The sequence below is a fragment of the Nicotiana attenuata genome, unplaced genomic scaffold, assembly GCF_001879085.1.
Source record: "Nicotiana attenuata strain UT unplaced genomic scaffold, NIATTr2, whole genome shotgun sequence".
NCBI lineage: Eukaryota > Viridiplantae > Streptophyta > Magnoliopsida > Solanales > Solanaceae > Nicotiana > Nicotiana attenuata.
In genome coordinates, this window is record NW_017674618.1 from 67,439 (window position 1) to 87,283 (window position 19,845).

Consider the following 19,845-nt stretch of genomic DNA (forward strand, 5'->3'; position numbering starts at 1 on the left):
TAATAGTCCTTCGGCAAGGAGTTAAGCTTCACCATCCATTTGTAACAAATAAACATATTATGTACACATTTGCAAGGATAGGGAATAATAAGATCTTTACAACAGAAACATGTAACCAGTGAGATGCAAGTCGGATAAAGGTAAGAATAGAAAAGGTAAATTTTCTACAAAAAAGAAGGAACATAAGAGAGCAAGTGATATCAGAAGATTCAGAACTCATCCAATTGCTTGCCTATTGAGGAAGAAAAATCAACTTTCTAAAGTTCTCTCTATGTTTGTTTCATCCAATTGCTTGCCTATTGAGGAAGAAAAATCAACTTTCTAAAGTTCTCTCTATGTTTGTTTCATCCAATTGCTTGCCTATTGAGGAAGAAAAATCAACTTTCTAAAGTTCTCTCTATGTTTGTTTCCGTGCGCGCGCTGCGGTAGATGTGGGTTGGCTAAGCGGCTTCATTACTCGTGCTTTACTCAACAAACCAAAGCAGCTATTACGCCATTTCCTATAGCAAAACAACTGAAAGAAAAAAAAAACCTAGAATGCGAATTTATAGACAGTGTATCAATAATGAATAATTAAAATTGCATTAGTTGTCATAGACTTCTCTAATCACTTGTAAGTACTTCATCAAATATAATTCTTTTATCATTTTTAAGAGGAAATTCAGATAAAAATGATTTTTTCTTGTTTATAAAATTAGACGGCAGAAGCAGCACATTGACTGATTATACATTCTCACCCATCTCCTAAAAACCCCAAAATTGAATATTTACTGCAGTAAATACCAACAAAAAGGCAGAAAGAAGCAGTTTAGAAATGCCATTGTTTCCCAAAAAAGAAAGAGTACTCTTGAAGGTGTCTTCCTGTAGTACTGAATATGCTTAGTCAAACCACTCAATATTTATCGGAAATTTCCAGTGATACTACTTGTGCTTGATTTGATTCCTCTATCGGAAGAGCTACATGTCTCAATCTACAGATTCAGTCATAGCCTCAAATGAGTTGGTCACGCAACTTAACATTAAGATTCTTGCAAATTTTGTGCTTTTTCTGTTGCGGCACATTTCCAAGGAAGCGTATATTGTCTTTCGCTATTGCAATCAGCTTTTCAAGACCCCGTCACATTGAACCAAAATTATCAAACATATTGCTACTGTTGCATCAACTAAGGTGGCCTCCAACTGGTTGTAGTGTGCCATTGAGATAAATTAGCTACGACAAATATTCATAACAGAGAGACTGTAAATTGCAAATGAAAGTGAATCATGAATTATATCTTGCACACAATAAATGATTCAATTATTGCTGTCATCCTTTTCATCCTCATCGTTTTTCGAGTACGCATATTCACCTTGGCAACTTCGCATGTTACCTCGCAGAATCATTTTTCTCTGAAATGAAACCTATATAAATAATCGAAATATTGTATTTGTAACAACTAAAATAAGAAGACTGATAATGATCAAATAGAAATTATAGCTCCTTAACTTTAATTGGTATTCCGTAGCTATCGGATAGAACATATTACTTAAAGTGATAAACTTACATACGAATCAAATGGAACATATAGAGTTAGGCAAAGAAATTTAAATCAAATATTCTTAAAAAAGGGTATAAGATTCACAACTATTCTTCTGGATCTTACCATGCATCTTCTACTTTCCGGGTGGAAAAAAATTTCTCTCATAAGAAGCGTACACCGATGAATGCCTCATTGGCTTCGACCTTGCCACCTTTTGTCAAAGTTTATACTCAAAATAAAATTGACATCAAATATTAAGAACAGAACACACATTTGCAGAATTAGTTGAAATTAATTTGATCAAAATATCAAAGCTTTTTCACAGTTGAAACTATAGTTAAATCTTAAGTGTTTTTTGTCAACAACAACAACAACCTGGTGGGATATGGGTCTGGGGAGGGGTGGATGGTCAACTATTTTTGTCAACAACACATTATAGTTGTATTCATTGTAAAATATAATTCTTGATAGCTGCTCAAGATGGAAGACCAATCTCACGTCATAGAATGAGTCATAGTTTCCAATTTCAACCTGTAGAAGAAAACTTTTTCTTGATGATGAATTACAAAAAGGAACTTGTTAACTCTTAATGAAGCAGTATTTGAGGTTATGTAGTTTGTATTCATAGTGCTGAACTATTTTGTATTATGTTGTCTATGAACTAAAATAGAAATAATTATGTGGAGAAGTTGTACCCTTACAGTTCCTGATTCGATAGCAGCTAGGAATGCTGCGGGATCCACATAAGAATTACAAGCCTGCGAGTTTGTCGCATCAGATTTAAGCTGATAGATATATTTACACTGACAGTGCTTGAGATACCCTTATAGTTTTTTTACTACTGAGTCATATATTAAACACATTGACGATTTAAATGCATACAAGGGTGAATCTTTTAGACTGATGAGCTCAAAGCACTTTGTACAAGGAAGATATCATGCCAAATTGTTATCATCTGTGGATGGTATGATTTGTAGAAGTAGCAAAGGACCAACCAATATACATGATTCAACCCACAGAATGTTCAGAGATATGGGCCTGACATGGATATGGCAACAAGAAATTCTCCCAAAAAAATATTGAAACAGTATATCAGTTTTTCATGTTGGAGTTAAGAGTTCATCCAAGATATTCTTCATAGTGCAGGGCCAAATGAAATAATTAACAAATTTAGACAGAAATCATCAGTTTCCTATGATGCCATATGTTAAATCGTCAATTCATTTTTTTCGAGTGGAAGAGGACACAGAAATGCCATATTTCTAGAATACCCATTCAGTCATTTGAGAGGTTCTTACTACCACACTTGGTATAATTGGCTGCCTCTTTTATGCCTACCACGTCATGCCATTGACAAGTAACCAAGATGAAAACCTCTGCCACAAAGTTAAAGAGCTCAAAAACTGATTACCAAATTCATTGGGCTGATTATAGCAAACACATTCACGTGAATATGATAAATATCCCAAAAGAACTACATGATATAGAATGAAACAAGAAGGTTAAATAATTCATTATTCTCTAATAAAAAAGAAGAGGTAGACGAAAGAGATAACAAATACATGACATTCACCTGCAAAGCTTGGGCACCATCATGCAGGTATAAAATTGCAGCAGGAAAGGCAAGAGCTTAACGTTGTTTCTAGGAAATGTAGCTTTTTGTCAGTCTTTACACTAAATAATGTCAGCTCCTCAAAAATTTTCACAAAGAATTTACCGTAGGTTCCGCAGTGCTCCTACTGATGCATAATATTTAGCCTTAATGGTTCATTATATTAAGTAGAAATAGCACTGGGTCAGGAATAAATGCACCATTTAATACCTTAGCAGATTGGGCTAAAGAAGCCAATGCCCCTAATGCTTCTTGTTGGATCGTTTGTTTGCCATTCTGCATTTCAAGCACAAAAAGCTGAGGAAATATATCAGCTCCTGCACTTGTAGGTAGATTTGACATTCTGTTGAACCAGACGATTATGTGAATGACGAGATAGTGACATAACAAAGCAGCCCCAACAAAGCTGCTGATCAATCTGTGCATCCAAATAAGTAATTGTTAATCATTTCAATCAAAAAGAATAACAACGAACCTCGCCTCTTAACTCTGCATAGTAAACAGACTGAAGTTGTTGGTTTTGTTAGCAAGTTCTTCATATGAAAATTCCACTGATTTATCTACTGCGATTCTTGGGGGCTCTAGAGAAGTACCCTAATTTGGAGGATCCCCTTCAAAGCTATTTTAATATCTCAGACTTGATAAGCTGAAAAAGATGTCACATGAGCAGTAAAATAGGGCTAACCTGTTGAGCTGTTTTGCCACACTTAAAAGATATTAGAAGAAACTCAAACGATTTGATTTTGCAGTTTCATGTGTCAACAAAAATTTTGTCTATTTACTAAAATTGTAGAACAACCTAATGGCAAACCAACCATTAACCGATGAAGTTGAAGACGGTTCTTCTACTGGAGCAAAGGAAAGATGATACAGAGAACAAGGATAGACAGAGAGAAGATGAAGATGGTGACAGGTGTTGGGGAGGGTAAACATTGATTTACCAAGAAGGCCCTAAAAGAGGTTGATATTACAAATTCTGAAAGGTAAACTAAAGTGATAAAAGGCTAAACCAAGGGCAAAATGTCACCCCAAAAAGTAAATTCTGACACGCCTACATTTATGCACAACACTCCGAGATGTACAATTTAAACGGAATCCCGAAATTACCCTTTTGAACAGCAAGCAGGACGACGAAGAGGCCTTTTAACCCTCGCTTCTAAATAGTAGGAATATATACTAGTTGGAGGTAGTAGCCCTGGCCCAAGAACCTTATTAGTTTTTATTTAACATAAAAAACTTTTGTTTACAAGTCATGAGACAACGCCGGAAGAAATCTATACAATTTGATTCAAAATGTTTCAAAAAACGAAGAGTACAAAGTGCTACAATTCTACCAGTTCCCTAATACTTGTGTTATTAGGAAGTAGAATGTTTTTGCCTCATGGCCGAGACAAGAAGCTAATCTGAAAAATACACAAGTAAAAAACATCCTAGCACATGTGTGTAATACAAATTATCAGAATGGAAAAAATAGAACCATCAGGCAACATTCTGATATATTAACTGTATTTCAAATTGTTGCACGTCAAACTCTAGGATTATGTCCCGAAGTTCGAACTTAAATGAATAAAATTTTGAGACCATGTCTCTTTGAAGTTCAATACTTATATAAGTGAAACTCTATGAATTTTCAAAACTTAAAAAAGTGAAACCCCCTGAAAAAACTTGCAAGCACTAAGAAATGTAATGAAAACTTGGGCTAATACCAGTTATTGTCCATAAATACATTCCGGCTATAATTGTTTAAATCTCCAAACAACAACAAATTACCCTATAGAAATAACTATAATTTCAGAAGTAAAAAAGAACTTTAATATCAATGATCTCTCAATTGTGAAAGTGCAAATTCACTGCCTAAACGAAATGTTTACAACAATGGCTTCACTGTTAGTAGATAAAAGTCATAAAACAGAGAAATACATTGTAGCACAGAAATGAGAAAACGGGATAGTGAGCAAATATCATTTACGAAAGAACTTTAGATGAACTCTAGAGTTTTGGAACATCTATCAAACACTTGAAATTCGAGAGTTTTCTACCTTGTACATGATAAGAACCTCTGTAAAGTTTTCGCATCTCCTCTATGATTATTTGAACCAGTTGATTCAAGAAGTTGCATGGAGCAGTTTACAGCTGAAGTATCAATTTTCTGAGCAATCATGTTTGCTACTTTATTTGTTGCAAAAGTATAACTGTAAGTCCAAAACTGGTTTGACCCTTGATTATGACAGAAAGCAACAAGCATTATAGTTATACTGATCCCAACAGTGGATAGTGGTGGAAACACGAGCAGAGACAAGGGGTTCCCATTGACAAGCATCTAAACTAAAATTCTTATAACATGCTACAAAATGGTGCACTTGTGCAGTTTATGATAAACTGTTTATCTTGTCCAAGCCTCTTATAGTAGCGAAGCTATCTGCATTCCATGTGCTAGAAAGTACTTACATTGGCCTCTCAATTGGAAAAGAAATTGTTCGTCTAATTCGCGTTCTTGTATACCCTTATCGGAACCTTTTTCACAAAAAATCTGCATTCAAAAGAGTATTGATCGTCATTAACTATACCTTAATCTCAAATATGTTGTGCTTAGGTAAATTTGTTCAACATGAAACTTTTTGTTGAAATTATAGTACACAATGGAAGTCCAGAGTAGGGTCAAACCAGAGAAGATGCCTCATCTTACATTCATCACTGCCATTATTGTACACAATGGTCTGAATAAGATAAGCCTGTGTTGTTCTGTTTCCGAAGAGATTTTGAGAAGTCTTGAAATGAGTAATAGGACACATTTTACTGAAGATGTTTATCACCAATGAGAGGGCACCAACAGGACAGTAGCCAATTCCACACAGAAACTTCAGTTGAAGAGCACGGTGTTTACACAGTCCCTACCAATAGATGAGCAAAAGCAAAAAAAATACGCGACTTTTAGAAAGAATGGAGATATTGGCAGAGTTCATTTAGATTACATTATAACAATCTTATTTGCTAATGTCATCAAGTTGGTGTTGTGGGATTTTTTATCCGTAAGCATATATATTTCGAACAATTTATACATTTTCATCATCACATAAGTTGGAACATCAGTTCAAATGCACTGTATCACCCAATCAAAGGTTCCTATAAATTATTTTACCATTTCCCTTATGCAATTTTAATCTTTCTTCATACTTTTTATCTTTATTTTTTTTCTTCCAAGATATTAATATATAGTAGGTCAATGTAATTTCTTGCTAATTTTTAGTTAAATAATTTAAGGAATGTCTAAATGCTTCGCCTCAAATTTGATCATTGTACTTGAACTCCTAAGGGTAGAGGCTAAAACAGAAACACAGAAGCTACATACACAGAAAGAGAAGAGCATGGAGGCAATGGAAATATTACAGTATAAACTGATCTCACCCCGAAGGTGATCAAACGCAAATTTGTAGCAGCAAGAAACTCGAAGAACAGAGTGAAACTAAACAGAAAGATAAACAGTGTGACCTGAATAATCGTACGGGAAAGAAAAGTGAAATCGATATTGCCCACCATTTACCCAAAAGCGAAAATACCAGATGGCCTTTATAGGGTGTGTGAATCAGCTGATTGAGTAGGAGCAATTTGACAAACCTGATCAACAAACATGCTGGAGAAAAAGTATATGATTATCTAGCTATTGTTTCAACTATTAAAAATATTAATGTGACAAAGTTGAACAAAGGACCATAATGTGTATTTTTCTTTCTGTTTTTACGATTAGATCACGTTTCACATCAGCTTCCATGGCCTTCATGGCTTTAAACCTTAGGTTTTTTAATCAGAAACTTTGATGCAGTGTATAATCTCACAAGATCAGCAGATACGAACCTTAGGTGAACTTGTTTGCATTCTTTTATGCCTTTTTCTCAACCATAGCTACTGTTGGATTGATCACCGCAGTCACTTACCGGACTCAAGTCCGTTTTCTTTTGGGAACCACTCTCCACAGAAGACTCTTACATCTTTCACTTGATTATTTAATTCATAGATACCCTCTTAGTAGATCTAAATTATGGTGAAAAGAACAAACACCTAGTCAAACACTCTAGTATCTTGTGAGAAATCATGAGAATATACTCTTACATGTGAACTGAGTAGCACTTGATGTAGGCCTTGTGTTTGTCCTGTGTAAAAAAAATTGAAATTAAGGTGAGTAGCATGTACCTACATGTTTAGTTTATGCGCAATCTGAGAGCCATATCCTCGCATTCAAACCTATAACTAAGTTCTATCCCGGCATCTATGTGAAAGTCAAGATATTATATGTATTTATTGCTTATCTTTCCCATTTGAATAACTTCATCTCATTCCCAATTAACCAATTCTGAATGTAGTATAATTTGTTTCCTCCAAAACTGTAAATTTGAAAACTATACATCACAACATAAGGTCATGAGTCCTTAAGAACTCTTTCACAACAAATGCAGCGTAATCCCACAAAGTTGGAATTACCATTATACAAAATACCAGAGAAATCTCTAATGACGACTTTGTGTGGAAAGATATGCAAACACAAAAGATTCACAGGTCAAAAAGTAGTCTATTGTTCTGATCATTTCATTAACTTACTGCTTATCTACAGTTTCATCTTCTCTCTTGAAGTAGAAGGAGATAACAATATGGCGGTATCTTACTCATAATTTATCACTTTAATGTTCTATTTTCTTCTTTTTCAAGACTCCGAACATTATTTGCTAAACAGCTGAATCATAAATTGCAAGTACAATAGGTTTGAAAGTTCAAATGAGACTAACTTGATGGTTAAGTGTACATTACGTGGGTTGAGTTGTATCACAGTGTTAGCATAATTTTTTCATTAGCATCACGAAGGAAGATCAGCACAGTTGCAAGCAGATTTGTCACATTGGGGAGACTTTGCTGATAGAACGCCTCTCGAATAGCACTGATCTTAAAGGCTTTCCAGATAATGTTTTCACTGCAAAATATAACAAACGAGAAATCAAAAGCTCCAAGATTGTATTGAGGAACCCAAGACATTCTTTGTGGTGGCCCGTAACAAACTTACCAGATATTGGTAGGTATGAACAAGGAAATTCCAGAAGCCAAAAGCATATCCTTCCTGAAGAAGTTCATCTAAGCACATAAGGATGATAGCAGCCAAGAAGAGTTGAAGGATAATTAGGATAGCATTTCCAACACCCAATTGGCTAACACTGCCATACATCCATGAGAGAACATAAGTAAGTGCCTCAGCAATAACAACCACGATATCCAACAACTTTTGAGCACCATTACTGCGTAAGATAAATTTGTCGAGAGAGCACATCAGAGAGTTTCATTGAACAGAACAGCTAATAGAAACATTATAAAATCAAGTTAGCTCAATAGTAGGAACGAAATTTTGTTAAATAAAATGAGTAATAAGCACAAAGAAGACGCATCCCTTTCTTTCGTGGTGGAGCGAGTGAAGTAGATTTAGATACAAGCGTCACATGAAGACAGAAATGTCAGTATAAGTTCAAGAGTGAGAACATTCAAAGCATGAAATTTATCTTGCAAATCCATATAACAGAACTCATATAGGCTTTGCAAACTGAAATATGAGCGCCTTCTTCCACCATTATTGCTGCAACTTCAAATGCAGTAGGTAAGTTATATACTCGTTGATCTAAACCTGAGTCACATTTGAGCGCAATATAAAAGTTCGATAATTCCGGAACATCTGCCAAAGATTTCAAGAAAACACTATACGGATTATTTTGTAGTACATTCATCAATTTTCTGATCATTGACTCATGTACTCTAGTTGAACAAGCAGTTCTGTTTGCTAACTCATTTTCATTGTCGTAGAAGTATAACTGTAAATTTCTTCCTTTCTCGTTCGCAGGATATAAATCATCTATAAAGTGATACATTTTTCCTTGAACTCTAAATGTATAGATACCATGATTTCTCTTAGCTAAGTCTTTGTCATATTTTACCCCGAGTGAAGTAAATCCAAACATGCTATTGTATGTCCTAACATATGTTCGGAAATGGTCAGACTCTTCAGTAGTACCCAAAAATAATTCTCGTAGCTCCATAGGCATTTCATGTGAAGTCAGTTTGATTGAACCTTTATTGCAACAGAATCCAGGGGGTTCATATCCAAATCTTTTTGCAGCACAAAATTTACAGTTTGGGACAACTTTGAGAGCAACATATTCGGTTTATGAACCAATAACGCGCAGAGGGGCTCTTGTATGTAGTCTAATTCCTGAATATTACGGAAATAATTAGGAGTCAATTTTCACTCCAAAGGAAGATAATGAATACTATTCTAACTTGAGAGTGATACAAACCTCTATTTGCTACATTCTCTGAACCAACACCACATCGGTCATTAGATGTACCTGATGTGGATCCTAATATAGACGCAATTATGAATTACATAAGTAAATGGTTTGCGACAATAGAAATTTTATTAAAATAATATGCTTCATATACTCGCCTGTTTCGAAGATGGAAAAACGACCAACTAAACTTTTTCCTTTCGCATAAGCAGCAGGTAAAGTACTAACTTCACATTTAGCAGCTAATAAAGACGCGTGAAACATATTTAGTTTAAATTTGCTAACCTTGATTTGAAGTAAGAGAAAAATCTCTTATTATGAGAGCACTCTCCCTTTGAAGCATCGAATTACTTAGAGATGTTGATTTGACTGAGTTATCCAGAGTACGACTTTCTAGAAGACATTTTCTTGAATCGAGTTCCTTCGTACGGCGGTTTAACAATAATGCTTCCTTTCTATCCGCTAGGGCTGCTTATCGGGCGGATTGGGCGGCTTTTTACTCTTAACGGTTTGGCTTAACGGTTATCGGCTTTTAAATGTATTAATCCGTTATCCACCCGATAAGATATCAGATGGATTGGTATCGGTTTAGCTCTTATCAGGCGGTTTATCGGCCTAACATACATATTCACTAAATATCTCCCATTCTCCCCGTCTTAGAAATAATGAATTGCCATAAAAAAATAACATTTCAGAGGCAATATAATGCATTCAATTTGCTTTGCCAGAGATAATAGATTTGAATGAATATTAGATTACTTCAACAGAGATTTACTCATAAACCATGCATCACCAAAAATGCAGCTTATTCTTCTTCTAGGCAAAGACCAAAAGGCTAGTAGTAGTAACATGACTAATTGAAGAAAAACCAAAATGAAAGTATGAAAAGAGAGAACATAGTACTTCATCCATATACAAACACTAAAAAGGTATTGGCAGCAGTTGTTTGCATATATACACACCAAAAAAGATCAAGAACAAAACACTACAGAGACAAACTTCGTAACCAATCCAGACGGGTTTGTTACTTTGTTTAGAGACAGAACAGAACAGACGGCCTTTTGTTTTTGTTAATCACTTTCAAGGGTTTTAGTTTTTTTATATTTAATATATATATATAAAAAATAAATTATATATATATTCTTAACGGGTTAACGGATTATCCATTAAGAAAATTGAATAATCCGCCCCCAAACCGATAAGCCGTTAATAAAAAAAATCCAATCCGTTCCCCGTCCGTTAAGCCGTTACCAGTAAGCCATTAAGCTTCGGTTCGGATCGGTCTTCGGTTTCGGATCGGTTTTGAACACCCCTACTATCTGTTGATATTTCCTTATATTTTTTACGGCGATTGAATTTCATTTCAACACTTCTATCTGCCAAGCATGGACTTTTGTTCTTTTGTCCTGAACGTGATATAGGCACATCTTTTTTATCCCCCGACATCTATACTCATCCAATGTAAGCAGTATTAAAAAATAAACTACACCCTTTCTCCAAAAAGATATCAAGTGAAAGGCAAAATTGAATAATTTGGTGGGGAACTGATGCTTTCTATTAGCTTACCTCGTAAAGACGGAGTAGTTAGATAGAGTAATCAGATGTTAATTCCAGAAACCTGCAAACAGTGTGCATCAGTCATTAAAGCAAAATAAGCAAACCACATTTTCGCTAAAAATCCATTGTCTGAATATTCATAAAAGCCATCAGGTTAATGTCACTCCGCTCAGAGCTAAAAGCCAATGATCATCTGAACTATAAAAATTACACGTTTCAATAATTTAAGATGAGTTTCATGGAAATCACCATGTAAAAGAATTTCTCCAATATAAAGTAGTTAAAAAGGTTTCAACAGGTATTTAGTGCTAATTTTTTGCTCCGGTTTCCTTTATTAAATACTTCTAAATTATCACCAACTATAATATCATGTCTTCTGAAATTCCTTTCTTTAAATTTCTTTCAGGAACAACTTAAAGAAAAAGTAAGAAGATTCAAGAAAGGACAAAACTTCGAATGATTTAAGGTAAGTGAGACTTGTAAGGATTTGTACCAACTAAACTTGTGGGCAAACTTGAAGAAGCAAAACAAATTACAGAGAGATGGAAATAGAGCAATATGAAGTAGTAAAATTTAAATAATTATGAAAATTTGAAAAGCAAACTCATTTGCTCTACAGGTAAGCTGGAACATCAGTCCAAATGCACTGTATCACTTAATCAAAAGGCTCCTACAAATTATTTTATCGTTTTCCTTCTGCAATTTTAGTCTTTCTTCATATTTTTAATCTTCATTTTTTCTCCTCCAAGATTTTAATTTTTTGTAGTTCAACGTAATTTCTTGCTAATTTTTAGTTCAAAAATTTAAGGAATGTCTAAATGCTTCGCCTCAAATTTGACCAGTACACCCTGGTGCAAAAGAAAAGCCTAATTCGTTGAATAGTTTTCTCAAACACCAACAGGCAGAGGCTAAAACAGAAAAGCAGAAGCTACCACGTAGAAAGAGAAGAGCACGGAGATAATGGAAATAGTATAGGATAAATTGATCTCACCTGGAAGTGATCAGAAGAGTAGCAGCAACAAAGCCGAAGAACAGAGCGAAACTAAACAACAAACAGAGTGTAAACTGATTGAAAATTGTAGGGGAAGAAAAGTAATATCTGAAATTGCCCACCGACCCAAAAGCAAAAACAGCAGATGGCGTTCTCTCAGGAGTGTGAGTCAGCAGACCGAGTAGAAGCAATTTGGGAAACCTGATCTCTTAAGGAATGAAACGGAATTCCAAAAGGCTGCATACTTGGGAGCTGAATATTTCTGATTTTTTTCGTAATTTGAAATCCACAAGGAAGGTTAGAGATAACTCTCTGTTATAGATTAAGAGAATGTAATGTAAAATGACCAAGATACCCACTTAGCACAAGCAGGCATGTTGACGGAGACCTGTTAACTCTCTCTTATAGAATACTAGGTACGATTAGCCCGGGCTATGCCCGGGCCCAATAACCTTAAAGTTTTCATATATCCTCTATGATTATTTGAAGCAGTAGATTCAAAAGAAGTTGCACGGGGCAGTTTAGAGCTAAAGTATCAATTTTTTGAGCAATTATGCTTGCTACTTCATTTTCGCAGAAGTATAATTGTAAATCCAAAAGTGATTTAACCCTTCAGCAGTACTCAAAAAATAAAATATGTTGCTCTGACAGAAAGCAAGAAATTATACTGATCCCAACAGTGGTCAGTTGCAGGGATAGGATCTATCGATTGACAAGCATCTAAACTAAAGTCCTTATAACTTGTTACAAAATGGTGCACTTATCCACTTTATATCCATTTTTTTTATCCAGTTGAGAGGCCAATGTACGTTATTTGCATTCCATGTGCTAGAAAATACGAACATTATATGAGTATCGTATTTTAGAAGTTAAATAAATATACATCATATGCTAGACTTTACTTCTCCTTTTACTTTTTCATTTGAGTTGTAAAAAATTAAATATTCGTTGCATATTTGTTATTAGTTTGGAATGGTTTGTTTGAAGGAATTTTAAAAACACAATAGACGCACGTCTATTGGTCTTTGAAGTTTTGGATTGAATTTAATTATCGAGAATTATTGTGATAGGTATTAGAATGTTGGATATTAAATTAAGATTTGGTATGGACCAATTAGATCAATTTGAACAAAAAATGTGTTCACAATTTTGTTTGTGCAAGTCGTCTGAATTTGTAAATGATTGATAACGAAGTTGTGACAATGACTAAAATATTGAACCACAGTAAAGAAGTAAACGACAATTCAGTTGACCCACATAGAAAAACCTCTGCTTTCAACATAATAAACCATCTTCACGTGTTAGCTAGTATTTTTTTTGCAACAGCGACAAAATGAGCTGAAGAACATCCTGAACAAATTCAAGCACATACCGTAAGATTTCAACCATAAGAAGTTCGGTTGTTGGAATTTTTTTGTTGTTGAAGGTCAGTGGAAGAGGGAAACATCATAAAACGAACTGAAATCACATGAGTTTTTGGTTAATAAGCTAGGTAAAAAGACAAAGGTCTACAAATAACTATAAATTGGGATTGCCATTGTCAGCTCGCATATACTTGTTCTTGATATAGACGAAATGACAGCTCACTGATGCACTTCATAAAATTTGAATCTTTACTGTTCCTGATGGTGAGTTAGTATTTGTTAAGAATTCCATAGTCATTGTCAGCTGCAACGTATACTGAAGCTCTTCAATTTCAATTCTCCGTTCTGCTATTGCTATCAGAAAAGTGGTGATCTACAAGAGGAAAACAGAGAAAATCAAAAATCAAGAATAAGCCTGTAAGAAACCAAAAAATAGATAGAGTAAAATTAATGAAAGAATATAAGTTTGTATTAGAAAGGCAAAGAAGGTTAAGCATCGGACCTGAGTAATGAATCTTTCTCTTGCCACTATTGACATAGCTGTTTTGAGCCCTAAGAGAAGAGCACCAATACATTGTCGTTGACTACCAGGTAATCAGGTTGTTACAACTGGCTCTTTTTTTCAAATCTCAGTACATGCACACTTTAGCCTTTGTTATCCAACTTTCACTTGCTTGCGGCAGAGTTTCAACCTGCCTTCCACCGAATATAAAAAACCTTAGAGCTCACACGCTCGTCTATCTGGTAGTTAAGTTGTCTCATGGCCCTTAAAAGTATATTGCATAGAGTGAGTAGCAGCATCTCACAATTGAGTAGGCATATTAAACAAAGGCAGCTTAATATAACTGCAATCTGAGGGTGGAGCATTTAGTAATAGCATATTAGAACATATTGAACAGTTATCCATATCGTGAACGTAGCAGTGTGAGAATTTTTTTGAACTCATATACTTACCTTGACAGATTGAAAGTGTAGTTGGCAGAAGACGATGTTACCAATATTGCACAAAAATGACCAAATGAGTCCACCTAAACCTTGTTGTTTATCTGAATAGTGAAGAAATTCAACAAATATTTATATTAGACAGATAAATATGATTATAATCATAGCTAGCAAACCTTGGTCGTAAGATAATTTAAGAAATTAATTTACTTTCTCAACAAACCTGAGATAAAGGCAATCTATTGGACATTACCTTGACTCCATCATAGCTTGACTCTATCATAAGTTATCATAAGATGCGTTGAAGCTCTTTAGCTTTTAGCTTCTGTCTGAAAATGTAGCTTTGACAAACACAAATATTATACAAATAACAAACTGAGGTAACTAAATCTGAAGGAAAAATGACCGCTTGTCTCATTTGTTAATTTGGACTTCTAATGTAGTCTAGCTGGTTGTCGCCCATGTATAGCCCGCCCTCAATGACGTAGTTTATATAAGATAAACTTTAAAGTGTTTAGTGATGTTCGATAATAAATATTTCATTTAAGAAAAAAAAATGTTTTTATCAATATTTTAGTGGCAGTGAATTGTTAAACATGGCCACACACTTTTATAACTGAACTAAAATTAAAATTATGTAAATGATATTTGTGTAAATCTTTTATTAAAGAGTAAGCGTTGACATCAGTAGTATAAAGGAAAACATCATGCGGTAAACGTTGTAAACTTTTGAAAATGTACATGCATTCAAGTATAATATGTTGTTGCAAAACATTTAGAGGCTGCTCCAATATCCAAAAATTAATATTAATTGCCTTCACAAACATAGGCACACACTACTTACAACTATTTACGCAAAAAATGTGGAACAATTTGTTAAGGCAGCGAACTATCTAAACCTTGTTAAAAGATCAGTCTCCTTGTTGAAATAGATTCTGGATCTTAGAATGCACAGAGCATTATCTCATTGTTGTTAATAGCAGCAAAGTATTTGTCACCTAACTGAACAACAAATCATGGATAGAACATAACATCATAGTTAACTATAGATGCCAGCAAAGATGAAAGTTACTAAGTTGGAAATCTAGAGGAGTATCTATACATAGTTAGCCATATTTTTCAGGAAAAATAATCTTTCATACAGAAAAGGTTTCAATTGGGTAGAAACTGAAAAAATAATAAGATATAATATCTTAAATTTAGTTTATGCATGCACATACTTTAAGTCTAGTAAAAAGCCTTGAATTTATCACAGAAGTACTTACTATTTGGCATGCTAAACGTCTGACTTCTTGAGGCTCTGCACCCAGATCAAGAATTATAAATGGTTGTGACAAAGTAGAAAGCAGACCAAGCAATGAACTGTTATGATCTTTGTTATGGTTGTGGGCCAATTTTCCTGCAATATGTTTATACAAGTAGAGAATTTAGACCATAAAGTTGATAAGAAAACTAAACAATTAGAGAACAATACTATTTGATTATCTGGTTATGGTTGCCAAGTACCAAAAATAGTATATTTTATTTTATCTTTTTTAGCATTGAACTCTCTGTTCTTTTATGTCTACACTGAATGACGCCCAAACCTAAAGCTAGCAGAATTATTGCAACCAATAATGGCAAGAAGCTGCGAGAATAACAGTTCTTTTTTCAAATATGTCTTCAGGATCTACAGAAGTATTCAGCAAAAGAAATTATACAGTTAAGGGAAACTGAAAAGGTAAAATGAAAATATTAAGATGTCATTCATTTCTAAAGAACTCAAACAATTTAGAAAATTTCGTCAAATAACATGTTAAAACTATTTAAGAGAAACTTACCTTGGAATCATCAAGTAGTTTTGTGGAATATTATCTGAAGTAAGTTGATATTGAACGAATTCATTTTAGATCTCCATTGCAGAAACTAAGCCAAGCTCTTTCATTCATTCTGGAGAAGATAAGGAGATATCATATTTTCAACAGCTAAAGAAGAAGAAGAATTTTATTTGGTATACTATTGGAATCTGTCCAGAAATAGGCAAACATGTAAACATATAGATGCACACGCAAAATTATTAATCAAAGCAAGGTTTCAAGTATTAGATGTATATTCAAGAAAAAAATTACTTACCGGATAGTTAGTGCAATATTCAAGTAGTATTCCATCTTTAGGATCTTTAGTGAAGCAAGGATTCAAGATGCAGAGACACCTCAGTTAACATCTATGTGATATCAATCCAATTTGTAGATGCTGAGGATCAATTTTTTGTAGGATATCAGTCAGATGTACATCAAATCTCAAATAAGTGATTGCTCATAGTGTTACTGTTAATTCACAAGAGAGACGCTTGAATGATTTCATCATATACTACATTGTATGTTGTATGATCATCGTTGCTATCAGGTGTTGGTGGTCGGATCAATAATTTCACAGAACTTGAGTTTTTTGCTCGTGATAAAGCAACATAAAGCTGACCGTGGGAAAAAACAGGCTCTCGTAAATAAATTCCAACAAAATCTAACGTCTGACCTTGAGCTTTATTTATTGTCATAGCAAAACATAATCTAATAGGAAATTGTGTTCTTTTGAAAGGAATAGGCAGGTTTTCATCTTGTGAAGACAACAAAGGTATTCTGGGAATAAATACATGTGTGTTTTTCAAGTCACCACTTGCAATTTTAGCACTTATCACATGTCTTTCGAAATTACAACATATAAGTCGTGTACCATTACATAAACCTTCACACGGATTTAAATTACGCAGTAAAATAACGGGACAATTCTTTTTCACAGTTAATTTATACAGAGGCAAGCTAGCTGGGTGTAAAGTATGCAAGAAATCTTCATATTGACTTTGGTCGGTAGTTTCAATAGTTTCGTCAAACGCTACATATGTCCTAGATTCACCTAAAAATTGACTTATTAGCATATCATTTATTTCGTCAACGAAATCATTTTTTGTTGTCAAAATGACACGAGAAGTTGTAGAAGACATATCACAAGCAGATGTATATAAATCTAGATAAATTATTCTAAATAAAAGATTCAACGATTCTTTTTCACTTATAAAAGGAACAATGAAACAATCAGGAATTTCAATCTTACCTTGGCAATTTGTTTTTTCTTTTCCGCTCCCTATTCGCATCAAATATTCGCAAAAAGCAGGATCTGTTCTTGCTCGCATATTTACTGATAATCGCAATTTTACAAATTGGTTCCAGATTTCAGAATGCAATAAACTTTCTCGTATGAAATCCTCTTTTTTTCCGCTCCGAACAACTGGAAGAGTTTGTCTGAAATCACCGCCAAAAACGACAACTTTTCCACCAAAGAGTGTCTTTGTATCCATTAGATCTTTCAGTAGTAAATCTAAAGCTTCTATCAATTGTTTTTTGGCCATTGATACTTCATCCCACACAATTAGTTTGGCATCTCGTATCAATGATGCAAGCGAACTCTGCTTACTAATATTACAGAAGAATTGTTCATCAATATTAATAGGAAATTTAAAACGGGAGTGAGCAGTCCGTCCTCCGGGAAGAATCGAAGCTGCAACACCAGAGGTTGCTGTTGCTAAAGCTACGAATCCTTTTGATCGTACAGCAGCCAATAATGCACGATACAAAAAAGTTTTGCCTGTTCCTCCGGGACCATCGATAAAAAAAGCTCCAGATTTATTCGTAAATATTCTATCAAGGATTACATCATATGCTTTTCGCTGTTCATTGTTCAATTTTGTTTCTAGTAATAAATCTTCTTCTCTAACAATTATATTTCTTTCAAAATGAGAATCTTGAGCCTCCCTAGCAGCAGATGAAGCTACAATTCTTTCTGGTACAAGTGCAAATTCATTTATATCACGACCCATTGAATGCAAAATGTTGTTAATATGATCTAAAGCCATACGGCGAATTTGTTTCTCATTCAAATGTGGCAAAATCTTGAAGTCTTCAGACATAGAATCTTCAAATCGGTTCCAAAGTTCTTTTGGGTTAGCAGGATTACAATATACCAAAAGTGTAGCAAATAAACGTCTTAGACTATAAGGCATTTGATATCTTACAGCTTCTGACATACAGTCAACCAAGTTATTATCACATTGTAATAATCCTTGTTTTTCTGCGGCTTCTCTAAATGTACTACAACATATTCCATTAACAGTTAGCAAATGTTGGTATGATTTTGGTCCTCTAATATTCATTAATAATAATCTAAGATAATATCTTTCCCCCTCTGTTGGATGAGATGTCACAATACGTCCAATAACAGTGCCCTGTTGTCGACGTGTCCACATTTTATATTGTTTGGACCATACAAAATATTCTGGAAATTCTTTATAGAGTAAATTTAGTTTCTTGGCATCTTTATTTTCTCTGTTCATCAAAAAGAATTCCGTCAACATTGTTTTTCTAATCATGGGATTATTTATAATTGCATTTATGGTCTGTGTGGCTTTAAAAGAGACAAATTGTTGTCCTTCAAGATGTAGCTGAAGATGATAAACAGATGGAGTCATTTCGCTAATGGGAAAACCAAATAAACGCCAAGTTGCCTCTGGTGGAGATACCCATCTAGCAGATTGATACTCTTTGATTTCATCTATTTCAATATTTGGATCATCAGCATGTACGAAAAAGGCAATTTTATCATGTCCCTTGCAGATATATTTATAAAGGTATTTGACAACTTTAATATCAGAACAAACTTCAACATTAATATGACAGTTAAATTTGCTCAGTAGATATGGATTGTAAGGAACCACCCACGAATTGTCAAGAAATTGTCCTCTAATATTTACACGTTTACCGTTATTTCGCCTTTTGTAAATTGGGTATCCATTTTTTCCTTTTGATGTATGATCAGCAAAATCTTTTGGATATTTGAACTTACAGTATTCTCGGTTCTTCATACAAGGACATTTAGGATTTAAACTACCACAAGGTCCGTGCATCATATGTTTAGTAACAACTGAAAACAGGTAATCATTCTTATCAGAATCGGGTATTTCAGCACAAACAACTCTATCATAAGCTTCCGGAGTTAACAATTTATATTCGTCTTTGAGTATGATAAGAAAATGAGCATGTGGAAGACCACGCTTTTGAAATTCAATAGTGTACATAAAAGCAACAACTTTTCCAAATATATTACTCTTTAGAATATCTGTTTTCATCTCTTCTACCTTTGCTCTAAACACACGACTAACTAAATCGGGCCTATTTTGTACCTCATCTGTTACCAATAAATGTTTTTCTATTTCTGGCCAAGATGGATTACATGTCATTGTCAAAAATATATCAGGTTTCCCAAAATTTTGCACCAACGCAATAGCGTCCATATATCGTCGGCGCATATCCCTAGGACCTCCTATAAAACTTGCAGGAAGAAAACTTTGTCTGCCAATGTTGCATGGCTCTCTCTCTCTCCGTGTCTTAGAACATCAAGAATCCCCGCTAACGCATCAATTCTAAATAAATCTTGATTAAATGAATAGAAATCTAACCTTTGAGTCTCAAGCTTGATGAATTCGTCAACTGAGTATTGTTGGAATACTCTTCCG

General features: G+C 34.3%; 1 protein-coding gene and 1 long non-coding RNA gene across 21 annotated transcripts; both read right to left on the reverse strand.

Moving 5' to 3' along the window:
- Nucleotides 1-759: 759 nt before the first annotated feature.
- On the reverse strand, nt 760-12,306 carry LOC109219013. Of its 20 annotated transcripts, none has more exons than XR_002066882.1 (11): nt 11,998-12,306; nt 11,016-11,067; nt 8,183-8,411; nt 7,911-8,092; nt 7,240-7,280; nt 6,985-7,161; nt 5,819-6,763; nt 3,608-5,662; nt 3,343-3,408; nt 2,222-2,278; nt 760-2,051 (listed from the first exon to the last, which is right to left on the reverse strand). It is a non-coding gene; the product is annotated as an uncharacterized LOC109219013 (long non-coding RNA). The 20 variants fall into 20 exon arrangements; XR_002066881.1 differs by having other exon boundaries at nt 2,216-2,278; XR_002066868.1 differs by having other exon boundaries at nt 760-1,389; nt 1,644-2,051; nt 2,216-3,408.
- Nucleotides 12,307-13,593: 1,287 nt separating this feature from the next.
- On the reverse strand, nt 13,594-19,623 carry LOC109219012. The gene is made up of 3 exons (XM_019383412.1): nt 17,391-19,623; nt 14,316-14,407; nt 13,594-13,734 (listed from the first exon to the last, which is right to left on the reverse strand). Exons 1-3 carry the CDS (start codon nt 19,621-19,623, stop codon nt 13,594-13,596), a joined length of 2,466 nt encoding a protein of 821 aa, XP_019238957.1.
- Nucleotides 19,624-19,845: the final 222 nt, after the last annotated feature.

What these genes read in the sequence shown, in the direction of transcription:
- LOC109219012 (XM_019383412.1), bottom strand. Translation starts at nt 19,623, where the DNA reads ATGGACGCTATTGCGTTGGTGCAAAATTTTGGGAAACCTGATATATTT. An exon ending in AGAAAAAACAAATTGCCAAG is followed by an intron (nt 14,408 to 17,390) that starts GTAAGATTGAAA and finishes TTCACTATTCAG; the next exon opens with ATAAACAACAAGGTTTAGGT. An exon ending in TACACTTTCAATCTGTCAAG is followed by an intron (nt 13,735 to 14,315) that starts GTAAGTATATGA and finishes TTCCTCTTGTAG; the next exon opens with ATCACCACTTTTCTGATAGC.